At 46.7% G+C, this 23167-nt stretch overlaps 1 protein-coding gene across 4 annotated transcripts in view; it reads left to right on the top strand.

The window, feature by feature from the left end:
- The window catches only part of NTRK3 (neurotrophic receptor tyrosine kinase 3), a 378302-nt gene that overhangs the window by 115843 nt on the left and 239292 nt on the right, over positions 1–23167 (top strand). For 3 of the 4 annotated variants that reach the window (XM_007446034.1, XM_007446033.1, XM_007446036.1), the window contains exons 4-10: positions 1512–1580; positions 10907–11064; positions 11852–11994; positions 12641–12782; positions 13275–13571; positions 21269–21292; positions 22732–22796. In XM_007446034.1, the coding sequence (XP_007446096.1) occupies positions 1512–1580; positions 10907–11064; positions 11852–11994; positions 12641–12782; positions 13275–13571; positions 21269–21292; positions 22732–22796 (898 nt within the window). The remainder of the gene's footprint in view (positions 1–1511; positions 1581–10906; positions 11065–11851; positions 11995–12640; positions 12783–13274; positions 13572–21268; positions 21293–22731; positions 22797–23167) is intronic. The other variant, XM_007446035.1, reaches the window with a different exon arrangement.

The following is a 23167-nucleotide window of genomic DNA, read 5'->3' as shown; positions in this document are numbered from 1 at the left end:
CCCCAAAAAAAAAAAAAAAAAAAAAAAAAGTTGTTTGTTGAGCCTGGCAAAGTAATAACCGTGGGTGTGTTTCTTCTTTTATTCAGAAGACTAATGACTACTCATTTCCCCTGTACATCCTAATGAAAAAAAAAAAAAAGCCATTAGGAGGAGGACAGAAGTGCGAACAAAAAGGCTGATGTCTCGATCATTGATGGACACGATTGCTGAGGGAGGGACTGGCTTGAAGGAATTGTAGGTGACCTGCGGAGTATTTTCGACTTGTGTGAATGTTAAGAATGTTTGTTGAGGGCTTCCGTGGTGGCTCAGTGGTTAAGAACCCGCCTGCCAATGCAGGGGACATGGGTTTGAGCCTTGGTCTGGGAAGATCCCATATGCTGCAGAGCAACGAAGCCCGTGAGCCACAACTACTGAGGCCGCACGCTAGAGCCCATGCTCCACAACAAGAGAAGCCACCACAATGAGCAGCCCATGCACTGCAATGAAGAGTAGCCCCTGATTGCCACTGATAGCCCCAGAAAGCCCACGCGCAGCAGTGAAGACCCGACGCAGCCAAAAATAAATAAATAAATTGATTAAAAAAAAAAGAATGTTTGTTGGTAACAGGGCACAATAGTTTCACTTATGCAAGGTGAGGAAGTCCTAGATATCTCTAGTACAGAGTAGTGCAGAGTTAACAATACTGTATTGTACACTTAAAAATTTGGGAAGAGGGTACGTCTTCCGTTAAATATTATTATCACCAAAAAAAAAAAAAATAGAGAGGGAAGAAACTTTTAGAGATGCCAGTTAAGTTTATGGCACTGTTTATGGCGATCATTTCATGGATGTATATTATCTTCAAACTCATCAAGACATATACATTAAATACGTACAGCTTTTTTGGTAAAGTCAGTTATACCTCAGTAACTAAAAAAAAGGGGGAGGGATAAATTAAGAGCTTGGGGTTAGCAGATACAAACTACTATATATTAAACAGATAAGCAACAAGGTCCTACTGTATAGCACAGGGAACTATATTCAGTGTCCTGTAATAAACCATAATGGAGAAGAATATGAAAAAGAATATATATATATATATATATATGTATAACTGAATCACTTTGCTGTACAGCAGAAATTAACACAGCATTGTAAAACAACTCTACTTAAATAAAAAAAAGAAGAATGCTTGCTGGTTTGTATACCTTATACTCTGAGAGTTCTCTGTCCTCCTGTAGAAGGGTGGGTTTAAAAAGGCTCTCTGAAATTTTATTGTGGTGAGAGCATAAATAAATAAATTTTTATTTCTTTCTTTCTTTCATTTGATTTGTAAAACCTTGCCTTTTAAAAGGTCTCAGAATTCTCTCCAGACATGATCTGTAGCCTCGACTGTCAGATGTACTGTTAGCCGAAAGGAGCAGTGGAGAAGCACAAGAAAGCCGGGCTCCCATGAGATGACCACGCTTACTATGGGGAGCATGACATGCCAGATTGTCCTTTAATTTCCTCTTTATTTGTCAATCTTGCAGAAACCTGTCGAGTAACCGGCTCACCACACTCTCATGGCAGCTCTTCCAGACGCTGAGTCTTCGGGAATTGTAAGTTCAGTTTTGAAGACTGTCCAAGTTGGCGGAGTGGTGGTCAAAGGTTGGGTGGAGCCACCTGAAGCTGGAAGTACACCTGAAGGGGCTCCTTGGGTTGGATGATGTGGGTGTACCATGTTCAGTGAGAGTGAGCCACCCCATCCCTTGATTTCTGATGCTCCTTCTGGGCGCAATACATTTCAGAAGATAGGAATCTCATCTCTTAGTAGGACCTAGTTTTGTGATCTGTTGGTAATTAGTAATAACACTTATATTTATATATATTTATAATAATAAAGATAATTTATCAAGTTATAATAACATTTGCAATATATAAATAGATTATTAGGTGTGCTTTCATTTACATGAACTTTGATTTATCATCACATGTCATGGGAGGTAGGTATTACCATACCTCCTGTATAAAAGGTATCTCTACACTTTAAGGTGAGGGTTCTGAGCTCCAGAAAGGCATGTGAAACACACCCCAGATCACATTGCTAGGAATTGGCAGAACCAGGACTTGAACCCAGGCCTTTGATTTCAGATTGCATGTATTTTCCACTTCTCGTGATCTTCTGTCAGCCTATTTGGCTTGAGTATGGGCATCCTGGAGGGACTAAGCCCATATATTTATTCAGTCTGCTTGTGGACTGCTTAGATTTGCTGCATTCCGAGGCTGATCAATGTACTCCTACCCCAGCCAGCCATTTTGCACAAACACACATTGGATGGATGAATGAAAACTCGTGACAACTGCTGGAAAAAATAAGTCATGTTGATGTGTGTCATCAGGGTCATCTCTGTGCATGAAGGACGGCATATTATGTTGATGGGACAAATCAAGGAATAAATTGAAAAGGAATTGAGGCATGGGTGGAGTTAGGGAGTCAGGGTTCCAGAGACACTGCTCATGTGTCTTCCCTTTTACTTGATGACTCAGATCCAAATTCACTGAACGCAGATTGCTTTCTATCCTTTACCAAGAGGCAGTGAATGGCCTTGGATCCCCGCCCATGCTGTTGGCCTTTCAACTTGTTCTCCCTCCACCTGGTAAGACCTGAGTTCGAGGATGCGTCATAACCTTACCTTTACTGACCCAGTTGGTCAGGAAGGGGAATATTTACATCTCCATGACAGTCTTGTACATACCCTACTCATTCTTATGGACGCAAGTGCCTACATGATACTTAAAAATGCCGTTCCAGAGATGGTCTCTGACAGTGTTGGAGAGTTTAGGACAAGACTGTTGTGGGTTGCTTTCCTGCTTTAGGATTTTGCCCCTCCCCCCAGGCTTCTCGTCTGCTATGAGCACAATAACTCTAGTGATCAGAGTTCTTTAGTCATACATGGCTGCCATCCAGCTGTACTCAAATAAAAACTCCTACCTGAGCTTGGGAAAAGGTGCATATGTACTTATTTTTTTATAAAACACTGGAAAACTGGACAATGTCACAGACATCTCAGTGTCAAACTGTTACACTTGATGCATTGCGTTCATTCCCTTCTTTGTAGGTGGAAAAGACGTTAGAGGTAAATTAACATGACTGCTTTGATCACCACTGACACTGATTTCTGAGATCTTACTCTGGGCCAGGCAGTGTGCCAAGTAATCTATCGAGTTACGCAAGTTATTTAATCCTTATAACAGTGCTATCAGGTCGGAATGGCTACTGTCACTTCAAATTTGGGGACACTGGGGTACTTAGCAAGGTTTAGTATCTTGGTTAAGGTCACCCATTAACTAAATGGTAGCACGTGGACTCAAGATCTTGACCACTGTGCTTCGCCGTCTCCCAACTTTCTCAATCTGTTTTCAATCCAACGATCTGTTCTACAGTAACTTGCAATAAAAAATGCACAATTGCAGTTTTTCCTTACATTGCTCTAAAACTGACCAGGAACCCTGCCCTAAAGGAGCTAATTGGAGTCTTTCATCCAGTTCTCCTGGGACCCCTGCCCCTTCATCTGTGGGAGGCCAGGGATAGCATCTCTCCAGGGGACATCTGGGTCTACTGTTGGCTGAATTGTTGCGAAAATGTTCAGTGCTCCTTCTAAAATAATCATTGGCTGCGAAATCGATGGCATGCTGCCCCGGTGACCTGTTTTGTGGAGTTTTAGAAACAGTTGTTCCATGGATATATATTTAAAGAAAATGTCAGATTTCTCCCAGAGGATCATGGGATTCTGCATTCATCTTTGCCTGTGAATCAATACACCAGTGAGCTGGATGTGACTTATGGGGGAATGAAGACGTTCCCTCCAGGGTGAGTCAGTGCGTGAGAGCAACCATGTCCACGGAGTATTTTATTTCTGTCATATTGTTAAATAAGTAAAAAGTTATGTTGGAAAATAAAGAAGCCCCCCCCCCCCCCCAAGGAGCAGTCACCCTGGTAAGGGTCTATTTTTTTGAGGAAGAATTGAATGTTGAGAGTGGAAAATTTATCTTTTGGCTGGAGGGGCCGTGTGTTGGCTCTTAGCTGTGGCTGTGATTAAAATCCAAACAATCCCAGTTCCTGGCAAATGAAAGAGTGGGTCATATTTTCTTGTCTGACTTCCTGATTAGTCCACATGGTGCCATCTGCCATGAGCCATCTAGACTGCCAGGGTGTGCCCAGTGGAGCCTGTGGGCTGGGGTGTGGGCATGGGTCGGGTATTTCCAGGAAGAAAGAATTTTGGCCCTAGAGGAGAGAGGCCAGAGGGAGATGGCTCTGTGAGCTGTGGCAGCCAGAAGATCACAAGGGCAGAAGTGTGAGGCTTCGAGCGACCTTATGCAGGAACAGAAGGAGCAAGCTAGGGCATTCAACAATTTCTTAGCATGTTTTATTCCATCACTGAGGATCTCTGCCTGCCCCAAGCAGCCCCTCCCTGATCCTTGATAGAAGAGCTAATGCTGTTGGGATTCCCCATCAGAAGGGCTGAGTGTCTACAACTTTTCCAGTAGCAGTGAAGGAGAAAAAAGAGGTGTATATTGAGTATCTAATATATACGAGGTCCTGTCTCACCCCTGGAACAATCCCACAGAGGAGGTATGCTTAAACCCAGTTTGACAAATGAGGGATTGGAGGCTTGGCCAAGTGAAATAACTGGTCCAACATCACATGGCAAGTAAATGGGAATTAGTATTGTGATTATTAGCATTGCCACCATCCAGGTCTACTGTTTTCAAAGACCAGCTCTTTCCTTACCCAACTCAGCACCATAGCCCTCATGCTATGCGTCCCCTTCCACCAGAACTCAAGATGGCGGGTCCCCTCAGAGGAATCAAAGGGGGAAAAAATCCAAACAAGTTAGCATCTCAGAGCCCTTACCGTGTGCCAGAGACTTCCTTCACTCATTTCTTATTTACTTTTGTGAGATGAAGGGTGTGGTCTTGGCCGGGCACCTGGCCTGCCTCTCAACTGTCCAGGCTGTATTTTTCTCTTACTGATGGAACCAGAAGCATCTTTCAAGACTGGCTTCTGAGTAGCCAGCACTCTTTCAATGGCACGGGTTTGGAGAAATTTGAGTTGGTGTTGCAAAGTGCTCTCCGAAGTTTCTGTTTATGGCAAGATGGTATTTTCCCTTTACCGAGAAGGTGGGAACAGTCTGTCCAGAAAGCTGAGCAAGAATCAAAGAGATTGACTTAGAGGTAAAGAATGAATTGGAAAGAAAAGAAGCTTGGCTTCTGAATCCCATGATACCATTTAGGCAAAGGCAAGAGACACCAAAGGATATAAACTCATAGCACAGAAACCCTCCAGAAATACCCTAAGGACCATTAGTGTATCCCGAACAGGCTTCTCTTAATACCCCGCATGCACGGAGCAGACCTGATTAAAATAGATTGGAATATTTCATTTTCTTAAAGCGAAGTGATAATTACCTCTGGTATAATTTACAGATTTAATCGACTTGGTAAAATATTAACTCAGTTTTGGGGATGGGTTTGTGCTGATCCTGTCACTTTCCTTCCCCTAGTCCTGGCCCTGACCACTTGCCACGGCTCTCAAAATCACTCAACAATTATGTTAATAATACTGTTATTGTAATAATAATTTTGGGCCTCTTTATAGCCCCTTTTACTTCACAAAGCACGTTAACATATATTATCACTAATCCTCATAGTAACCGTGAAGAAGGCAGATTGAGCACAATTACTCCCATTTTACAGACATTAAAACAGAGCCTTGGAGAATTCAGGCTGAATGAATACTTGCTGTATTCATTTCCTAGGGCTGCCTTAACATATTCCCACAAATCTGGGGGCTTCAAACAATAGAAGGTGATTCTCTCACTCTTCTGGAGGCCAGAAGCCCAAAATCAAGGTGTCAGGAGGACTACACACTCTTCCAGGGCTCTAGGGAGAATCCTTCCTTGCCTTTTCCAGCTTCTGGTGGCTCCTGGTGTTGCTTGGCTTGTGGCAGCACCACTCGGGTCTCTGCCTCCATCTTCACGTGGCCATCTTCCCTGTCTCTTTGTCTTTGATCTTTCCCTCTTTTCTCTTATACGGATACCAGTCATTGGATTTCGGGCCCACCGTAATCCAGAATGATCTCATCCATGATCCTTAACTTGATTATATCTGCAAAGACTCTATTTCTAAATAAGGTCACATTCACAGCTACTGGGGCTTAGGACTTTGACATATTTTGGGGGGCAGGGGAGACACTATTCAATCTACTATAGTTGCCCAAGGTGACACAACTGGCTCAACTCAGATCTTTTGTTTGGATATTTTTTTTAACCACAGGACTGTTGGCATCTCCAGGGTGCCCTTTGGGCATGTTTTCTTCTGTGACAACAGATTTGGGCCCCTTCCCCATATTTCACTGCCTGGCCATGGATTGCCACTGGCAGCACTGATGCTGCGGAGGGAAGAAAACCAGAGTGATGACTAGTGGGGAATCAGTGTTTTTTAAACACTCAGTCTTGGCCTTGGCTGTTCAGCAAAGTGTCTTTGTGCACAAACTTGGATGGGGCTGAGTTAATCTGTGGGAAGCCCCAAGGGCCCTGTGATTGGGCCCTGGGCCATCTTGAGGAAAGGGCTGGGTGTTGGTAATCTTTGCTGTGAAGCAGCTGCTGTTGTATTATTCATGGGGCCTCCTGCATTATTGATGGAGCAGGGGAAGGCTTGCTTTTAGGCTCCTTGAGTCTGCCCCTGAAGCCCTGGCTGAAGGCCCCTCTGCTCCAGACCTGATTTGATGGGAGAATGGACAGCATCATTTAGACCCAGGACTTGCCCTTCTTTGCTTCTGGTCCACCTCACTGCTTAACCCCTCTTGTCAGGATATGAAGACGATAGTGGATTTGCTCGGTGAGATGCGCAGGGCATCTGTTCTGAGACTGAAAATGCTTTCTGCCGTATGTATGTCTTGTCCAGGCGGAGAGTCCAGAGGGATGGGGGGAAGAACTCAAAGTTCTTCTGCAGTTTCCAGGAGACCCTGGGTTGGAGGAAACGACCAGGTCTCATGGTGCATGCCTTCTGGAGGAAAAAGTCAGAGGGAAACAAACAAGCTTTTAGCGTGCCCATGCCTGGCAGGGTCTAAGACACACCCCACATATCTCACTGGATTCCCCTGCCAGCCTCAGGACGCTGTGGCACCGTCCACCTTTCTGGGGGACCCCTGAGATGTTGGGATACGCAGTAGTGCAGGGCTCTGACAAGAGGCAGAACTGAATAAAGCACACGTAGCTTGAAGCAGCCTGGCCAAGGCTCTCACTTGTCTAGTATTTTCCACCCAGGTGGGTAATTTGTATTTTTACAGCTACTTAATAATGAATGACCACATCTTGTCAAGTAAGCAACTGGGAAAAATCAGGCTGACCTGGTTCAGTGTGCATGTGTTCCGGCATCTGGACCCTCAGTATCCTTCCAGCAGGGCTGCCAGGCCTCTCCTCACAGCCCCTACCGCGTGACTCCCAACCACTGTTCCACTCCCTTCCCCCAGAAACACCGGGCAGGGAATTTGACCTCTTGTGTTTCCTAAGGAAGCCCTCAGACGTTCCCTTCCCCTGCTTCCTCCTTGTGAGGGTCAGAGGGGGTGAGGCATGTAAGGCCTTCAGCATAGTGCTGGGCACAGAGTAAATGCAATGCAAACGTTATTATCCAATTATTTTTATGACTTCTCTCTCATTTTCTCCTGTCTACCTTTTCTCTCTCCTCTCCCTCATTTCTCAGCTGCAGAAGCATCTGCCTTGACCCCAGGGCAAACCCCTCCAAGGGTCCTGGACCTCATCCGTCACTTTCCTGCTCTAGGACCTTACCTTTCCCTCCTCACCCCCAGCCCTGCCCTGACCCGATTTCTAATGTTTCCCCTCTTCCTTTCCACTGTTTTTTCTCTTCTGTTTTCAACCAAAGATACTTCTGTCTTCCATTGACTTCCTGTTCCCTGGAGCTTAAAACCTTGGGGTCATCTTTTACTCTTTCCTTTTCTTCTACCTCCAAGGAAGCACCAAATACCACTGTGTCTTCCTTTATGATGTTTGCTCCATCTTCCCCTTCCTTCTCCCCAGTTTTTACCTCTCTACTCCAGGCTCTTAGTAACTAGGCAGCCGTTCTCTCACGGTGGTCCAGGGTCCCATGAGGATCCCCAAGACCCTTACAGGGAGACCAAGAGGTTAAATCTATTTTCATCATAACCCTGAGATGTTACTTGCCTTTTTCATTCCCATGGGCAGTGGAGTTTTCCAGAGGCCACGTGACATATGTTAACATCATTCCTCTGATGCTTGATGGAGTTTGTGCTAATGCATTCTTGTGTTTTAAAATTTTCTCAGTTTTAATTTCTAATATGGTAAATCGTGATAGATATAATCCACCTAAAAGTTCTTTGAGACTCTCAGTCATCTTTAGGAGTGAAAAGGAGTGCTGAGACCAAAAAGTTGGAGAACACTGACCTGGAGCCTGCTAGCCTGTATGGTACCTATATGTGAATGAGAAAAGATGCCTCTTCTGGGTGGATAGAGCCCCATGCCAGGTACCGGGTCTGGTCAAGGGTACGCAGGCTGGATTTCATCCCCCATTCATCCCTTTGGCTGGGTGCCTTGAGACATGCATGAACTTCAGCACTGTACACGGTGACCCTGTGTTTATCAGACATCCTAACCGGGGTCCCAGTCTCCGGCTGTCCTCCTCTCTGGTTGATCCTGTTCAACATTGCTGGATTACTCTTCTTACAGTTTTGTTCACTTCATTCTCCAACTACAAGGGCCTCGGTGGTTCCCACTGCCTCTTGGATGCATTTCAAGCTTCCTGATGTGGCAGTGAATGTCCTCCACCATCTGGCTTCCACTTGCCCTTCCAGCTTTATTTCCAGGTGCTCCTGCTGTAGCGCAAGCTTTCTTTCCTGTTTCCACAGTCCAGCCTGCATCATCCCTCCAACTCTTCCCCTAGTCTTTCCCTCCACGAGCTTCCAAAGTTCAGGGATCCTGCTTACTCCTCCTAGAATCTCCCATCTAGCTATGCCTTGCACGTGATAGATGGCGGGGAAAGTGCGTGAATTTTGGAGTCCAACAGGCTAAGCTTTGAAGCCCTGCTTTGTCACATACCAGCCGAGGGACCTTGAGCACGTGACTTGACTCCTCCAAACGTAGGAGGGGGTCCCTCTTGTGCATGACGACGAGAGACTGGCTGGCTCTGAGTGCAGCTGTGAGAGGCAGATGCTTGATGAAAGTTAGTTCTTGTCTCCTTCGCTGAAACAGTGTGGTGTGCAGAGCAAAGTCATGGGCACTTTTAGACTAAGAGGATATCATACAGGGGTGTTTGCACATTCTACCTGTGCTGTCCTGTTGGCTGGAAAGCACTGATTCCTCCCTTCCAAGGACCTCACTTTTTTCTGAAAGCTGGTTAATGCTGATGTGTGCTTCACTACTTTGGAATTTGCCAGTTGTCAAAAATATCCTGGGTCTTAGTGCAGTTGCCCAAGTGGCCCTCCCTCTGGGCACCAATAGATTCATCCCCCTGCTGGTCCAGAAAGAGAATCATGTTCCCCTGAGTGATCCTGGCATTCAGATTTATCAGGTGCCCTTGACTTTAAGAGTTTTACATCAGCTTATGCCCTTCAATTGTCCCCCTAAGGAGATAACTCCCTCTAGAAGGGGAGGTGACTCCCTCTAAGTCACAAGGAAAAAGAGTGGAGAAGGGAGGCCTTGAACTTGACCCTTCCTCTATCAGACAGTCTTCTTTACCAAGATGAGTGCTCCTGGAAAACAGGGACTGATTATTCATTTCTGTTTCAGCAGCACTCAGCCCACAGCCAGACATAGATGAGGTGCTTATTAAGGATTTTGTTGAATTTATGAAGGAATAAAGCTGGTCCCAAGATAGGCTTTGAGCAGATATTGGAAACAGCGAATCACTTTCTCCCCAGGGAGAATAGCTTCTTTCTTCCTCCCTCCCTCCCTTCCTTCCTCCCTCCCTCCCTCCCTCCCTCCCTTCCTTCCTTCCTCCCTCCTTTTATTCATTCAACAGGTGTTTATATGCCAGGCTCAGTTATAGGTACTGGGGATATAGCAATGAATCTAATAGGCAATGTCTCTGACTTTGATGGAACTTAATTTTTATTTGGGGAGACAGGTAATAACCAAGCAAGCAAATACATATTTTTTAATTTTTAGATTTATTTTGTTTATCCGTTCTATATATACTAATTTGCATCTGCTAGCCCCAAACTTCCAAGCAAGCAAAAAAATATTTAAAGTTATGCTGGGCAGTGACAAATACCAGAAAGAAGAAAATAGTCAGGCAAGGGACTGGGCAGTGTGAGGGCAAGAGTTGGTGGTAACTTTCCTATAGAAGTGGTCAGAGAAGGCTGTATGATTCCTTAATGAAGGGAGGGAGTTGATCTAGCAGATATGTTCTCAGTCCAAACTCTGTAGGCAGAAAGGACAACAAGTGCAAGGGCCCTGAGGCAGGAGCGTGCAGGTCATCCTGGTAAACTTGACACACAGCAAAAGGTCAGAGTGGCTGAAGAAGAGGAGAGGGTGCGGCAGACAATGAAGTCAGAGAGGTGACAGAGGGTGGTATAGATCCCGTAGGCCTTTGACTTTGACTTTCAAAGAGTTGGGAGGCCACTGGAGGGTTTTGAGAAGAGGAGCTTCCCAAGCCGACATATTCTAAAGGTCTCTTTGGCAGGTAAGTTCAGTGGAGTGGATTTTTTGGGAATGAGTTTATTTGTTTAAAAACGAAATAAATTCATGGACTTCTAGAAGTATCTTTTACTTCTTTGGAGACCTTGCTAAACCCTTCTCTCCTTAGTCCCTGAGGAGCAGGTGGGGGCCCGAGCGTGGCCTCACAGCGCTGGGAGGGAGCTGGGCCACCTTCGGTTCAGGGGTTCGCTTCCCTCGCTTCTTGCCCACAGGAGGTTGGAGCAGAACTTCTTCAGCTGCAGCTGTGACATCCGCTGGATGCAGCTGTGGCAGGAGCAGGGGGAGGCCAAGCTGAACAGCCAGAACCTCTACTGCATCAGTGCCGACGGCTCCCAGCTCCCACTTTTTCGCATGAACATCAGCCAGTGCGGTGAGTGAGCCGCCCGGTCCCAGCTGGCTCCACGCGGGCCTCCCTCAGACACCAGGGACGGTGCTGCACATCAGCTGGGAAAGCCAGGGCCTTCCTTCCCCACTGCCCTCCTGGCCTTGAACTCTGCATTGGGTGCAGATCTGGCTCCCCTCTTACCTCCTTGCTCATTCTTGTCTCTTCATGAGCCAGCCGTGGGAAGGTTGGTTCCAGGGATGCAGAAAGGGGTTAAGTGTGCTCTTTGTCATGGGACCAGAGTTCTTTCTCTCTGTCAGCTCCCTGTTAAGCAAACCTGAAGGAGTGTTATGTCCAGGTATGGTCTCTGGATCTCCTGTATCAGGAGCATCTAAGGCACTTTTAGAGAAGCAGATGTCTGGGTCCATCCACAGACTTAAGAGACCAGAATATCTGGAGATGAGTTTGGAAATCTGAATTTCTAGCAAGATCCCCATGAGAGTCTGAAGTGGACCATAGTTTTGAGAACCAGTGCCCAAAGTGGAAGATGTCATTTGATGTCATTGTTAGAGCTGCATTCCTTCAGCAACTGTCCTCCTCACCAATCCCCGCTCCCCAACCGCCACATCCAGCTGCATGGGCTTAAATCTTGAGTTCTACCGTCTGCTTGGGAGGTGGTGTGAAGCTTCTGGGACTTGGGGGACTTCTGAGAGGTCAGGCAGGTTTTGTGGAGTCATTATTGGACAAAGCAAGCAGTGCCACCATTGCCCCCATGGACAAAGTTTTGGTAGCAAGTATTTGCCTATTTTTTCACCCACCCTGTCCTCCCTCCCAGACCTGCCTGAGATCAGTGTGAGCCATGCCAACCTGACCGTACGTGAGGGTGACAATGCTGTCATCACTTGCAATGGCTCTGGATCGCCCCTGCCCGACGTGGACTGGATAGTCACCGGACTGCAGTCCATCAACACCCACCAGGTAGGCGTCTGAGGCTTGGGACCTATCACCTCTTAGTCTTAATGAGCTGAAATCATGAATAGAAGCAAGAGACGTGAGAATAAGGAAGAAGAAGAGGGGAAGTTTGTGGTCCTATTTCTATAGGAAGAAGCATGTAGACTTGGATTCCACCCAGCTGCAACATTTTCTAGCCAACTTGATCTTGAACATGCTATAAACATCTCTGTACCTGACTTTCCTCATCTGTGAAATGGGTATAATGCTACCATTCATCTCATGGGATAAGTGTGAGTGTTACCTGAGCTCTTGACTGTAGAGAGCTTGGCCCTTGGTCAATGTGCCTTCACCAACAAGGCCTCCTTCACCAGCAAGTCCTCCTTCACCTACTGCTCAGCTTTCCTTTTGATTCCTAAAGGTGTTTGAGGGTTAGGTGGGGGAGCCGCCCTTGTAGAAACTGTTTGTTGTCTTTTTTTTTGTACCATCATCTAATTTTTCTTTTATCTTTTACTAAATTTTTATTGTGGTAAAGTATACATAACTTAAAATGTACAGTCTTAAACATTTTTTTAGTTATTATAAAATATTAGCTCTATTCTCCATGTTGTACAATACATCCCTGCAGCTTATTTTATACACATGATTATTGTTTTTTTTATTGGGTTTTTAGACAAATCTGAACTGGACCAATGTACACGCCATCAACCTGACACTGGTAAATGTGACGAGTGAGGACAATGGCTTCACCCTGACGTGCATTGCAGAGAACGTGGTGGGCATGAGCAATGCCAGCGTTGCCCTCACTGTCCACTGTGAGCGAATGCCCTGTGGGGGGTGGCTGGGACCCTGGGGATCTCAGCATAGGAGGCTGGGGCCGGGCAGAGCTGCTGCAATGGGCCTGGTCCACCAGGAGGGGCAGAAAGACTCCTGTGGGGCAGGACTGAGCAAATCAAGTCAATCCTCGGCTAGTAACCCCAGAAAGGGTGTCCCTGTCCCTCAGAAGATGATGCGCCTCCAGCTCAGCTCTGACTTTACTCCTAAGTTGGCCCAAGTCTGCCTTTTGCTAAACCCCTAAAAGGTCATGAGAGGGAACCCTCCAGCTGTAGTGGGTCCAGGAAGCTTGAGTGAAGACAGACATCTCTTCCCCTCTTTGGGGGTGGTGTTGTGGGGGAAACCTCTGATTCCCTCAGGTCTTTTTAAAGCAGGGTAGGGAAGAATTGGGTTGCCCACCCCAGCTCCTGGAAGGCTGCTCTGGGACACCGGAGGCTCTGTGTTCTGGGTGTCAGCTGGCCTTTCCCCGGCAGACCCCCCGCGCGTGGTGAGCCTGGAGGAGCCTGAGCTGCGCCTGGAACATTGCATCGAGTTCGTGGTGCACGGCAACCCGCCGCCCACACTGCACTGGCTGCACAACGGGCAGCCGCTGCGTGAGTCCAAGATCATCCACGTGGAGTACTACCAGGAGGGTGAGGTCTCCGAGGGCTGCCTGCTCTTCAACAAGCCCACCCACTACAACAACGGCAACTATACCCTCATCGCCAAGAACCCCCTGGGCACAGCCAACCAGACCATCAATGGCCACTTCCTCAAGGAGCCCTTTCCAGGTGAGGGCAGGGCTGCTCTGGGATGACTGATCCCCTCCAGGAGCTCAGGGGGACGGGGAGTGGGGGCTTGAGAGGAGAAGCAGCATCAACACAAATACCGTCATCAACGACAACCAAACACACACTGGAACATATTCAGCCATCACCAGAATTTTGTGTAAACTAGATGAAGTCTCTGATTTCCAGTAGCAGTCACAGTGAAAACCAAGACCCCCTCAGAAATACACAGCTGTACATGTAAGGGCATATGGTGTTACGGTAGAGAAAGTGGGGACTTGAGAGGTGGATAAGAATGGCGGAGAATCTGGACCCAATTCTGTTTTTTTGTTGGGGGACTCTGGGCATGATCGTTGCCTCAATACCCTCATCTGTGAAATGGGCATGATTGTACTTCTCCCATAAGAATCTCGTGACTTTTAAATACCTTAAAGTAGACAAAGCACATGTCACAGCCTTTGGTACCTAACGATGGTTTGATGACTTTCCATTACGAGGGGCTTCAGGGTCTATCTGGTTCAACCCCACATGTAACAGGCCAGTGAACAGAATCTTTCCACTTGCTGGGTAGTAATAAGGCCTTGGCTGGGTTTCCAGGTCTGTGGCTCTTTTCCTCTAGCTCCGTGGTGAGCTGATGGGTGGAGGGTACCTGATGGCTGTCAGCCTGGATGGTGCTGATTCTAGTGGACGGGGTCATTGAAATGATGAAAGAACTTTGTTTGAATATTTGGGAGGGGAGTCTGTCTTCCTCTGTCTGGGCTAGAATATTTCAAATACCTTCCTGAAGTTAGAGGAGAAGAAAATACTCCCAAGAGTTTAGTGAAAGTGGTGGCAGCATCTCTTGGGGGTGGTTTTGGTAGCTGATAAGTTTCTGTCAGTGAAGCCATGTATCTTTGATGACCTCGGTGATGTCTGCTGGGAACAGACCTCTTGGCCTTCAATTCCTGGAAATCCAGGATTCTAATGAGATAAAGGGGAGTGTAAAGACTGATCTTGATCTCTCTGTCTCTCTCTGTCTCTCTCTGTCTCTCTCTGTCTCTCTCTGTCTCTCTCACACACACACACACACACACACACACACACACACAGGGCATTGGAGTACTAGCACTGTGCAGCATCTGCTTCTGTGAAGGTGATTTCACAGCATACAGATAATCAGAGGGTAGCAGTTCCAAGAAGCCTTTTTAATCTTAGTGCAAGGAAGCTCAAACTTTAGAGGCTTTGAGAGAAACTCTGGAGAGATGAGGCCACCTGGGAAGCTAAATTCTTGCCACTGAGGGCCAGGGGATGGTGGAGCCATCACTCAGGAGAGGACTGAGAACGTGCCGATGTTTGAGACCCTGGCCATCCCGTATGGTCCTACATTTCCAACATCATTCCAAGTATGCCCAGTAAGAGGCCTCAGGACACTTCCCACTGTGGGCCACACGGGAGCTGGAAGAGTCCTGGCTTGCACTGCAGAAGCAGCAGCTTTTAGATGCAGAGATACTTTGCTTTTCGGGGCCAAAGTCAGGCTAGGCTTTGTTGGCATAAAGGGCTGGAGTGGGCCTTTGCCCTACTTGTGCCCATCTGGTGATTAGAGAATGGAATCTGTGTTTAAAGAGGAGAGTCGACACTCCCCGATGGGCGAGGAGTGAAGCCCTCGCCAAAGTCATGCTTCTGTTTCCAAAGGGAAGCTTCTGGGGCCTGGCGAGAGCAGGGAGCCCTGGAATGCTCGGGAGGGAGGGGGAGCCACCCTGGCTTCTGCATGCAGAGGGTGTCCTGGCCATGGGGCATCGGGAGCAGTGGCCACGGCTTTTCCTTTGTCCTCCTTCCCCTTGGGAGGGAAGCAGTTCTCTGCATCCTTGCAGCCATACAGACACCTCCTCTGTTCCCCAGAGACACAGCTGCCCCTCCTCTTCATCTCTGGATACGCCTGTCACCTTTTCAGTTCTCCTCAGGCCAGTGGTTCTCAAAGAGTGGTCTCCAGACCAGCAACATCAGCATCACCTGGGCAGGTGTTAGAACTCAAATCCTGGAGCCCCACCCAAACCTACTGAATCAGAAACTGGGGGGTGGGGCCCGGCAGTCTATATTTTAACAAGCCACCCGCCCCCGAAAATTCAGACGCTCCCTCGTTTGCCATCTCCTGCCGTGGCATTTGGTGGACCCAGGAGGCCAGAGGGAGGGTGAAGTTACAGAGGAACTTGAAGGGAAACAGCTCACCTGCAGTGGGTCCCTCAAACCCATCTACACCCTGCCAGGGCCATCCTGTGCGAAGGTTTGCTTGTTTGTAAAGGAGTCAGCGGATGATGGAAAGGCAGTGACAGGGAAAAGGTGGGCCAGTCATGTCAAGAGACAAAATATCTAGGTGTCAGGAGAGTAAATTATCCAGGGGAGTGGACAGTAAACCTCGCACCTGCTGAGCCTGGATACGAAGGCTCTCGGTGGACTCCTGCTCTTCTCTTGCTGTGGTGTGGGGACATTGTATTTGTCATCTGTACCCCTCTCGCTCCCAGGCAGCAAAGCAGACATTAAGAGCAAGGGTTCTGAAGTCAGACAGATGGAGGTGTTATCCTATCTGTGGCCCTACTGGCTCCGAGAATGGGGCTTAGCACATGGTTGGCGTGAGGTGAAGGTTGATCACTGCTCGGTGCCTCTGTTTCTTCATCTGTGAAATGGGAATGATAACCAGAGCTCCCGCCTAAATTGCCCTGAGGATGAATGAAGTGATGTCCACCCAGCGTTTAGCTCTGTGTCCGGATAGAGGGAAGGTTCAATACCTGTTGGCTACGACTAGGATTCTAGGTGGAGAGTTTAGGAGTTGAGTTGAGGAGTTCTAGATCTGGTCGTCACTCTCTAATCAAGCTGGTAAGTTCTAACAGACACCCTTCAGGTAGTTTACTAGGGTAGTGGTCATGGAGCCACAATGCCAAGATTCAGATTCTCATTCAATTGCTTATCAGCTCTGTGATCTCAGGCAAATTACTCAATCCCCTGCTTCTGCCTCAAAGATTGTAGTGAAGATTAATTCACACATAGTGGATTAATCCACCTAAAATATTTCCCACAGTGCTTGGCACAGAGTAAGCACAGAATTATTGTTTGTTTTTATTATCATATATAAAAAAAAAACACCCAAGGGCAACTGAAAAGGGATTTGTTTGGGGGGAAAAACAGATCTGAAGGTGAGGGTCTCCTTTCCTGACTGTTCATGGGCTGGAGACCCACGGGAGAGCTTTGATTGCATTGAATATATTCAGTGGAGCCGTCTGCAGATGCAGAGGCCTCCATCAGAAGGATTTTTTCAGAGCAGGACATTGAAATGAAAATGTTCTGGAAAAGCTTTTTGTAAACTTCACATGCTATACAAATGTTGGTGTTTCCTTCTGCATTTCCAAAGAAGCACTAGAATGTTCAGCCTGGAGTTCAGCCTTAGTGTAGGAACCAGTCCCTGGAAAGGGAGATTTGTTCTAGGAGCATGGAATCCTCTTTGGTGTTCCAGGGATCTGGGCCTAAGAGTGGGGACCGTGAGGAGTCAGGGATCCAAGTGTCAGGGGAGGCTGGGGATGATGTTAGGTTCGAGATGGTACCTGGAAGGTCACCAGTTGGGGATCCTCAGATGATGATGTGATAGAAGGAGGAATGTTGCCAAGGTGTGTGTGTGTGTGTGTGTGTGTGTGTGTGTGTGTGTGTGTGTGTGTTTGCCTGCACATGTGCAACAAATATCTGAGAACACTTGACAAAACGTTTAGGAATAAGTGAGCTGCCATAACTCTTGAATTCTCATTTCTTTTTACCTGACTGGGAAGTCTCTTCATCATGATCTTGTGACAGCAGAAACCAGAATTCCGTCAGGGCCCTGGGTTCAAACCATGGGGGACACCATTGCTCCAGTGCCCATAGCCGCATCAAAGCTGATTTCTTTCCCCAAAAAACTTGTTGAGACTAGAATGTGTTCCCAACCTGCCAGTGCTGGGGGAAAGGAGGCGGCAGCAGCGTGTGGCCTTCTGTGCTGGGTGGGCAGAGCATGTGGATGCCTAGAGCAGCTCCCCCCTCCCTCCTCACACCTGAAGCCAGGGCATCTCTTCTCCTTATCACGTCTCTGTGCATCTCTCTCTATATGAATGCAAGCTGCTGCCTCTCTTCTCCATTCTCTGGATCCCACTGGCTTTTCCCACTGGGTTTTTCTTGAGGCTTTTGGGATCTGGAGGACACATGTGCCTTGCTTTCATGCCCAGTTCCTGTTGGGATTCAGATGCTGCCTTGGCACACTGGTCCGGTTGTCCTCCCAGCCTGCTGGTGCGGGCTGAGGTGAGGACCACTCTCGGGTACCATCCTTTTCCAGGGTGAAGTTCTGAGTCCTCCCACAGGTTAGAGAGAACCCAGGAGGTCTGGCTGTTCCAGGGCTTGTGTGCTTCCTGGGTGTATAAATGTTTCCAGGCTCTTGCAAAGGAGATAAGCATTCATAGGCTGATTGAGAGATTACAGGGTTTACAGATTCGGCCAAAACATTTGGCTGACGTGAGCATATTCTGTAATAAATGAGAGCCTTATGAGAAATATGCAAATTGGTGTTAACTAGGAATTGATCTGGCACCTCTCTTTTCTCAGGCTCTGAAGCCAAGGCTAGGGCCCCCTTGCCTCCATCCTCCTCCCAAATCAGCCGTTTGGTCACCTGAAGTTTAGAAGAGGGTGGGGGGCCTGAAGGGCACACTCAGGAATCTGGAGAAAGCTGTATTGCTCTCCCACAAAACAACACAAAGTGGATGATGAGCAAGCAACCTATTAACAGTGAATTTTCTGTGAATAAGGCTTTCTCTAAGGGACTCCTTCACAGAAAGCATCAATTTTCCCCACGGGTAGTTAGGGAAGAATATTTGCTGGCGCATACTTGATAGAGCTATGACTACAATGACTGTGAAAGCCTAGCCAAGGGCCTGGTAAATGGAAAACCCACGGTGAATGAATGAACGAGTAAGTTCTTATTTTTCAGGGTGTGGTAGGCTTGTGCCAGGAGGAAGTGGAGTAAAATGCAGTGGTTCTCAAAGGGACCAGCAGAACAAGAAAACTTGTTGGAAATGCAAAATTCTCAAGACCTCCCCCAGACCTCCTGAGTCAGAAACTCTGGGGTGAGGACCAATAATCCATATTTCTTTAAAAAATTTTAAAAGATTTTTAACTTTTCATTTTGAAATAGTTTGAGATTTGCCAGAAAAGTTACAAAATAGTACCAAAAAAGCTTCCTTATACTGTTCACCCAGCTTCCCCCAGTGTTACCATCTTACATAACTACAGGGCAGTGATCAAAACCAGGAGAGTAACGTTGATACAACCCTATTACCTAATCTACAGACTTTATCTAAATCTTACCAGTTGTCCCACTGCTGTCCTTTTCTTCTCTGAGATCCAATCCAGGATTATATTGATACATTGTATTTAGCTGCTATGTTACCTTATTCTCTTTAAATCAGGGGCAGTTCTTCAGGCTTTCTTTGTCTTTCACGATCTGTGCACTTTTTTTTTTAATTTATTTTTTTACATCTTTATTGGAGTATAATTGCTTTACGATGGTGTGTTAGTTTCTGCTTTATAACAAAGTGAATCAGTTACACATATATCCCCATATCTCTGCCCTCTTGTGTCTCCCTCCCTCCCACCCCTCTAGGTGGTCACAAAGCACCGAGCTGATCTCCCTGTGCTATGCGGCGGCTTCCCACTAGCTATCTATTTTACGTTTGGTAGTGTATATCTGTCCATGCCACTCTCTCACTGTGCACTTTTGAAGGATCCTCACTAGTTATTTTGTAGACTGTCCCACAATTTGGGTTTGCCTTATGTTTTCTCACAATTGAATGCCAGTTAGGCATTTTTGGCAGGAACACCGCAGAAATGATGCTGTGCCCATTCAGTACGTTGTGTCAGGGGTACACGACGTCTGTACATTTTATTACCAGTGATGTTAACTTTATCACTTGGTCAGGATGGTGTCTGCTAGGTTTCTCCACTGCAGAGTGACTATTTTTTTCTCCTCTGTAATTAATAAGCATAATATTTTGAAGCTTTGTAAATATCTTGTTTCTTATCATTCTTTCACACATTAGTTTTAGCATTCATTGATGATTTTTGCCTGAAACAAATATTAGTGTGCCATTTGTCAATGGTGATTTTTCTGTTTCTATCCTTTTCCTCTACCTTTATTAATTGGATTTTATTGTAAGGAAAAGCTTTCTTTTCTTCCTCATTTGTTGATTAAATTACTTCTTTATATCAGTATAGACTCATGGGTATTTATTTTGTTCTATGAATTATAATCCATGTATTAACTTGCTAGGGCTGCTGTAAGAAAGTGTCAGAGACTGAGTGGCTTCAACAATAGAAATTTATTTTCTCACAGTTCTGGAGGCTGGAAGTCTGAGATCAAGGTGTCAGCAGGGTTGATTCCTTCTACCCTCTGGGTACGTCTATGTCTTAGTGTCCTCTTATAAGGACACCAGTCATATTTGATTAGTTCCCACCTTAATGACTTTATTTTAACTTAATTACCTCTTAAAGACCCTATCTCTAAATAGAGTCACAGTTTAAGGTACTGGGGGTTAGGACTTCAACATATGAATTTTGGGCAGATATAATTCAGCTCATAACAATCTATGACTGTCATTATATTGTCATTATATTTTGTTGCTCAAATCATCCCCAGTTTGGCCATTGGAGACCCCTTCATACTGGCTCCTGTGTCCCTTCTTCATGCACCCATTAATTCTTGAGCACCTTACTTTCCAGTACTGCAAGATGTTCCAAGCACATTTTGTACTTTCTCTGCCCCAGCCCTGGAATTAATGCGTTTCTCCAAGGATCCCTCATTCTTTTTACTGGAGAATGGTAGTGATCACCTCCTGGATGGTTCTGTGGCATGCTAAAGTTTGAGAATCTCTGATAGAGTGGTTCTGAGCCCAGACTTGGACTTGAATCCAGCTCTATCCCTTCTTAGATGAGTGACATTCAATTAGTTACTTAATTTCTATAAGTCTGTTTCATTTTCTGTTGAAAGGGGATAATGCTACCCACCTCCTAGGGTGGTTATAAGGATTGATGTATTACATAAAGCATTTTGCACAGCCCCTGGCTCATAATCAATGCCCAACAATGATTGGCTTTCATTATTAGGTGAGCCATTTCTAAAGGCCAAAGACCAAAAAGCACACTTTCATCTGGGGAGTGGACAGATTCTAGAGGGATTCCCAAGGACGTCTCAATGACCTACTAGAATAAACTCTACATATTGATTGGAGGAATTGTGTCTTGAGATCATAGCTGGCATTTTCCAGGAAGATCCATGGAAGCCATCCTGCAGCATTTCTTCTTGGCACTAATGTACCACCAACGTTCCCAACACTCTGGGCACCTGAGGGTGGGAGGAATGAGGGTGAGATGGTGAGTCTGGATGTAGTTCCTCATCTCATAGTATGGTTTCTAGTCTCCAGGTGGACCAGGCCACCTCCCTTGAAACCAGGAGTTTTAGCTCTTATTCCTTCTCCATTTGGAAGGCCACCTTCTAAAGAGTGTGGGGGAGGGGTGACGAGCCCAGGATTTTAGTTTTCAGTTGCCAGGGCAACAGGGGATCATGGTGAGTGGGAGAGATCATAGCTGTGAGAAAGACAGAGTGCAACTGTTCTGGTTTTTTATTACGTTTGTTAATGATCTCTTTGTCTTTTTTGCAGAGAGCACGGATAACTTTGTCTCTTGTAAGTCTCTTTTACCTTTTGCTTTGAAAGTGATTTATTCTGATACTTTTGGTAACTACTGAGTCCAAATAGCCCTCTTTCGTATTCTACCAGCATCCTCAGACTCATGGCCGCCGAGAGCATCTGAGTGAACTGTGAAAGGAGAGTAGAAATAATTGAGCAGTTCCAAGCCCACTCCTCTTGGACAGTCACTTGCTGCCTCAGTTTCCCCGCAGTTTTCTAGGGTCTGATCATGTTGTGGGTTTTCCCACCCAGACGGACAGAGGTGGTGTCAGGAAGGATGTGAGATTCACGTGCCCCAGTGGACCACTGTTGAGCATCTCAGTTGTTCTTGCAGAGAGAATGTGGAGCCTATAGACATGTTAGTGTTTGTCACCTGCTTTGAGAGCCAGGACCTACCTCGTGTGGAGCTGTGATTGACAAGGTCTCCTGATAGGTTTGCCTGTCCTCAGATGAGATTATTGAGGCTCAGTCTATAAGTGATTCGGGGCCAGGACTAGACGATCCCCTAAGGATTTGGTGTTTTGCTCATGGTCTGTGGGGAAACATATTTATTCCTTTTCCTTTTGTCCCCTGTGGGAGAGGAACAGGGACAGCTGAGGCCATTTCTGCTCCCTGTTCAGCCTGAGACAGTAGACAGTCCTGTTTAGAACGTCCCTTGTTGTTTGGCACAGATGTAAATATAACCTGGATTCCTTTGTTTGTCCTCGGTCTTTGAGGACTTCTCATCTCACACGTTGTCCCTCCAGAGAATTTTGGACTGGGGCTCTCTCTGGACAAGGAGTTGATTCTAGAAGGAGGACTAATGGATGCTCGGCTTCCCATCCAGGCCTTGCTGGGAAGAGCAGATGTTTCCTAGTCAGATAAACTTGCTGCCAACTGAAGCTGCCATTGTGTTCTGAAATCTGCCGTAGGGCAATGGATAGTGGGTTGTTTATGGGGCCATAGGCCTCCTGGATCTCACTGAGGAGTGAAGAGGGAACTAGGAAGGGCATGGAGAGCCTGGGACAGGATAAGGGGTGCAGAGAGGAGCTGAATGTCAGCAACAGCTACCATCACCCACGATATTGGCCGAATCCAGACCCTGGCTGTGATCCCAAACCATTTTTTTCCCCTCTTATTTATTCAATAGCTCATGGCCCACATTGTCCAGGTTACATGTTTTACTCTGGGATGGGGATTGGGGGACGGGAGCAAAGGTTCTTTATACCTATGGAGTCTGTCTTTGAGTCATCAGTACCCACCAGGCAGCCACACGGGGATCCGATCTCTGGGGACCCCTGCAAAGCCTGGGGAGTCCAGGCAGTCAGAGTCTGGCTTCAAGGGGATGTTCTCCAGCAAGAACTTTCAAGAGGGCTTGGGAGTTAGGCAGGGACCATGGCTGAGGCTCTCGTGGCCAGGAAGCTAACTACTCTTCTCTGTTTATGTTTGGTTTTCAGTCTACGAAGTGAGCCCCACCCCTCCTATCACTGTGACCCATAAACCAGAGGAAGACACTTTTGGGGTGAGTCACTCCTTGGTCAAGAGGAAGGTGTTTACTGATGCAGTAGTTTTTCAGGCTTCTGTTTTAGTAGCTAACTTTTCCCAATACTGCCTTATTTGGAACTCTAGCATACGTGGCATAAAGAAGCCGTGATGAATGACCTCCTTTCAGGTGGTTAAAACCTTCCTTGTTTGATGAGAATAATTCATTGTTTGAGGAAGTCTTTGAGGATCTGCTCTAAGCCCTAGGGCTCGGGAGGAGAAAGGTTTGAAACTTCCCACTCCATTAGAGCCAGCTGGGCCTGATTCCAAGGGGCTGCTAACTGTACAGCCTTTTACAAAAGTCAGAGTCGCCCAGGGCATCTTCTTGGGCGGGAGGTGCCCCCCCCCCCC

The sequence above is a fragment of the Lipotes vexillifer genome, unplaced genomic scaffold, assembly GCF_000442215.2.
Source record: "Lipotes vexillifer unplaced genomic scaffold, Lipotes_vexillifer_v1.1 scaffold495, whole genome shotgun sequence".
NCBI lineage: Eukaryota > Metazoa > Chordata > Mammalia > Artiodactyla > Lipotidae > Lipotes > Lipotes vexillifer.
Note: the sequence above shows the minus strand (reverse complement) of the source record. Positions and strands in the feature narration are given on the sequence as shown.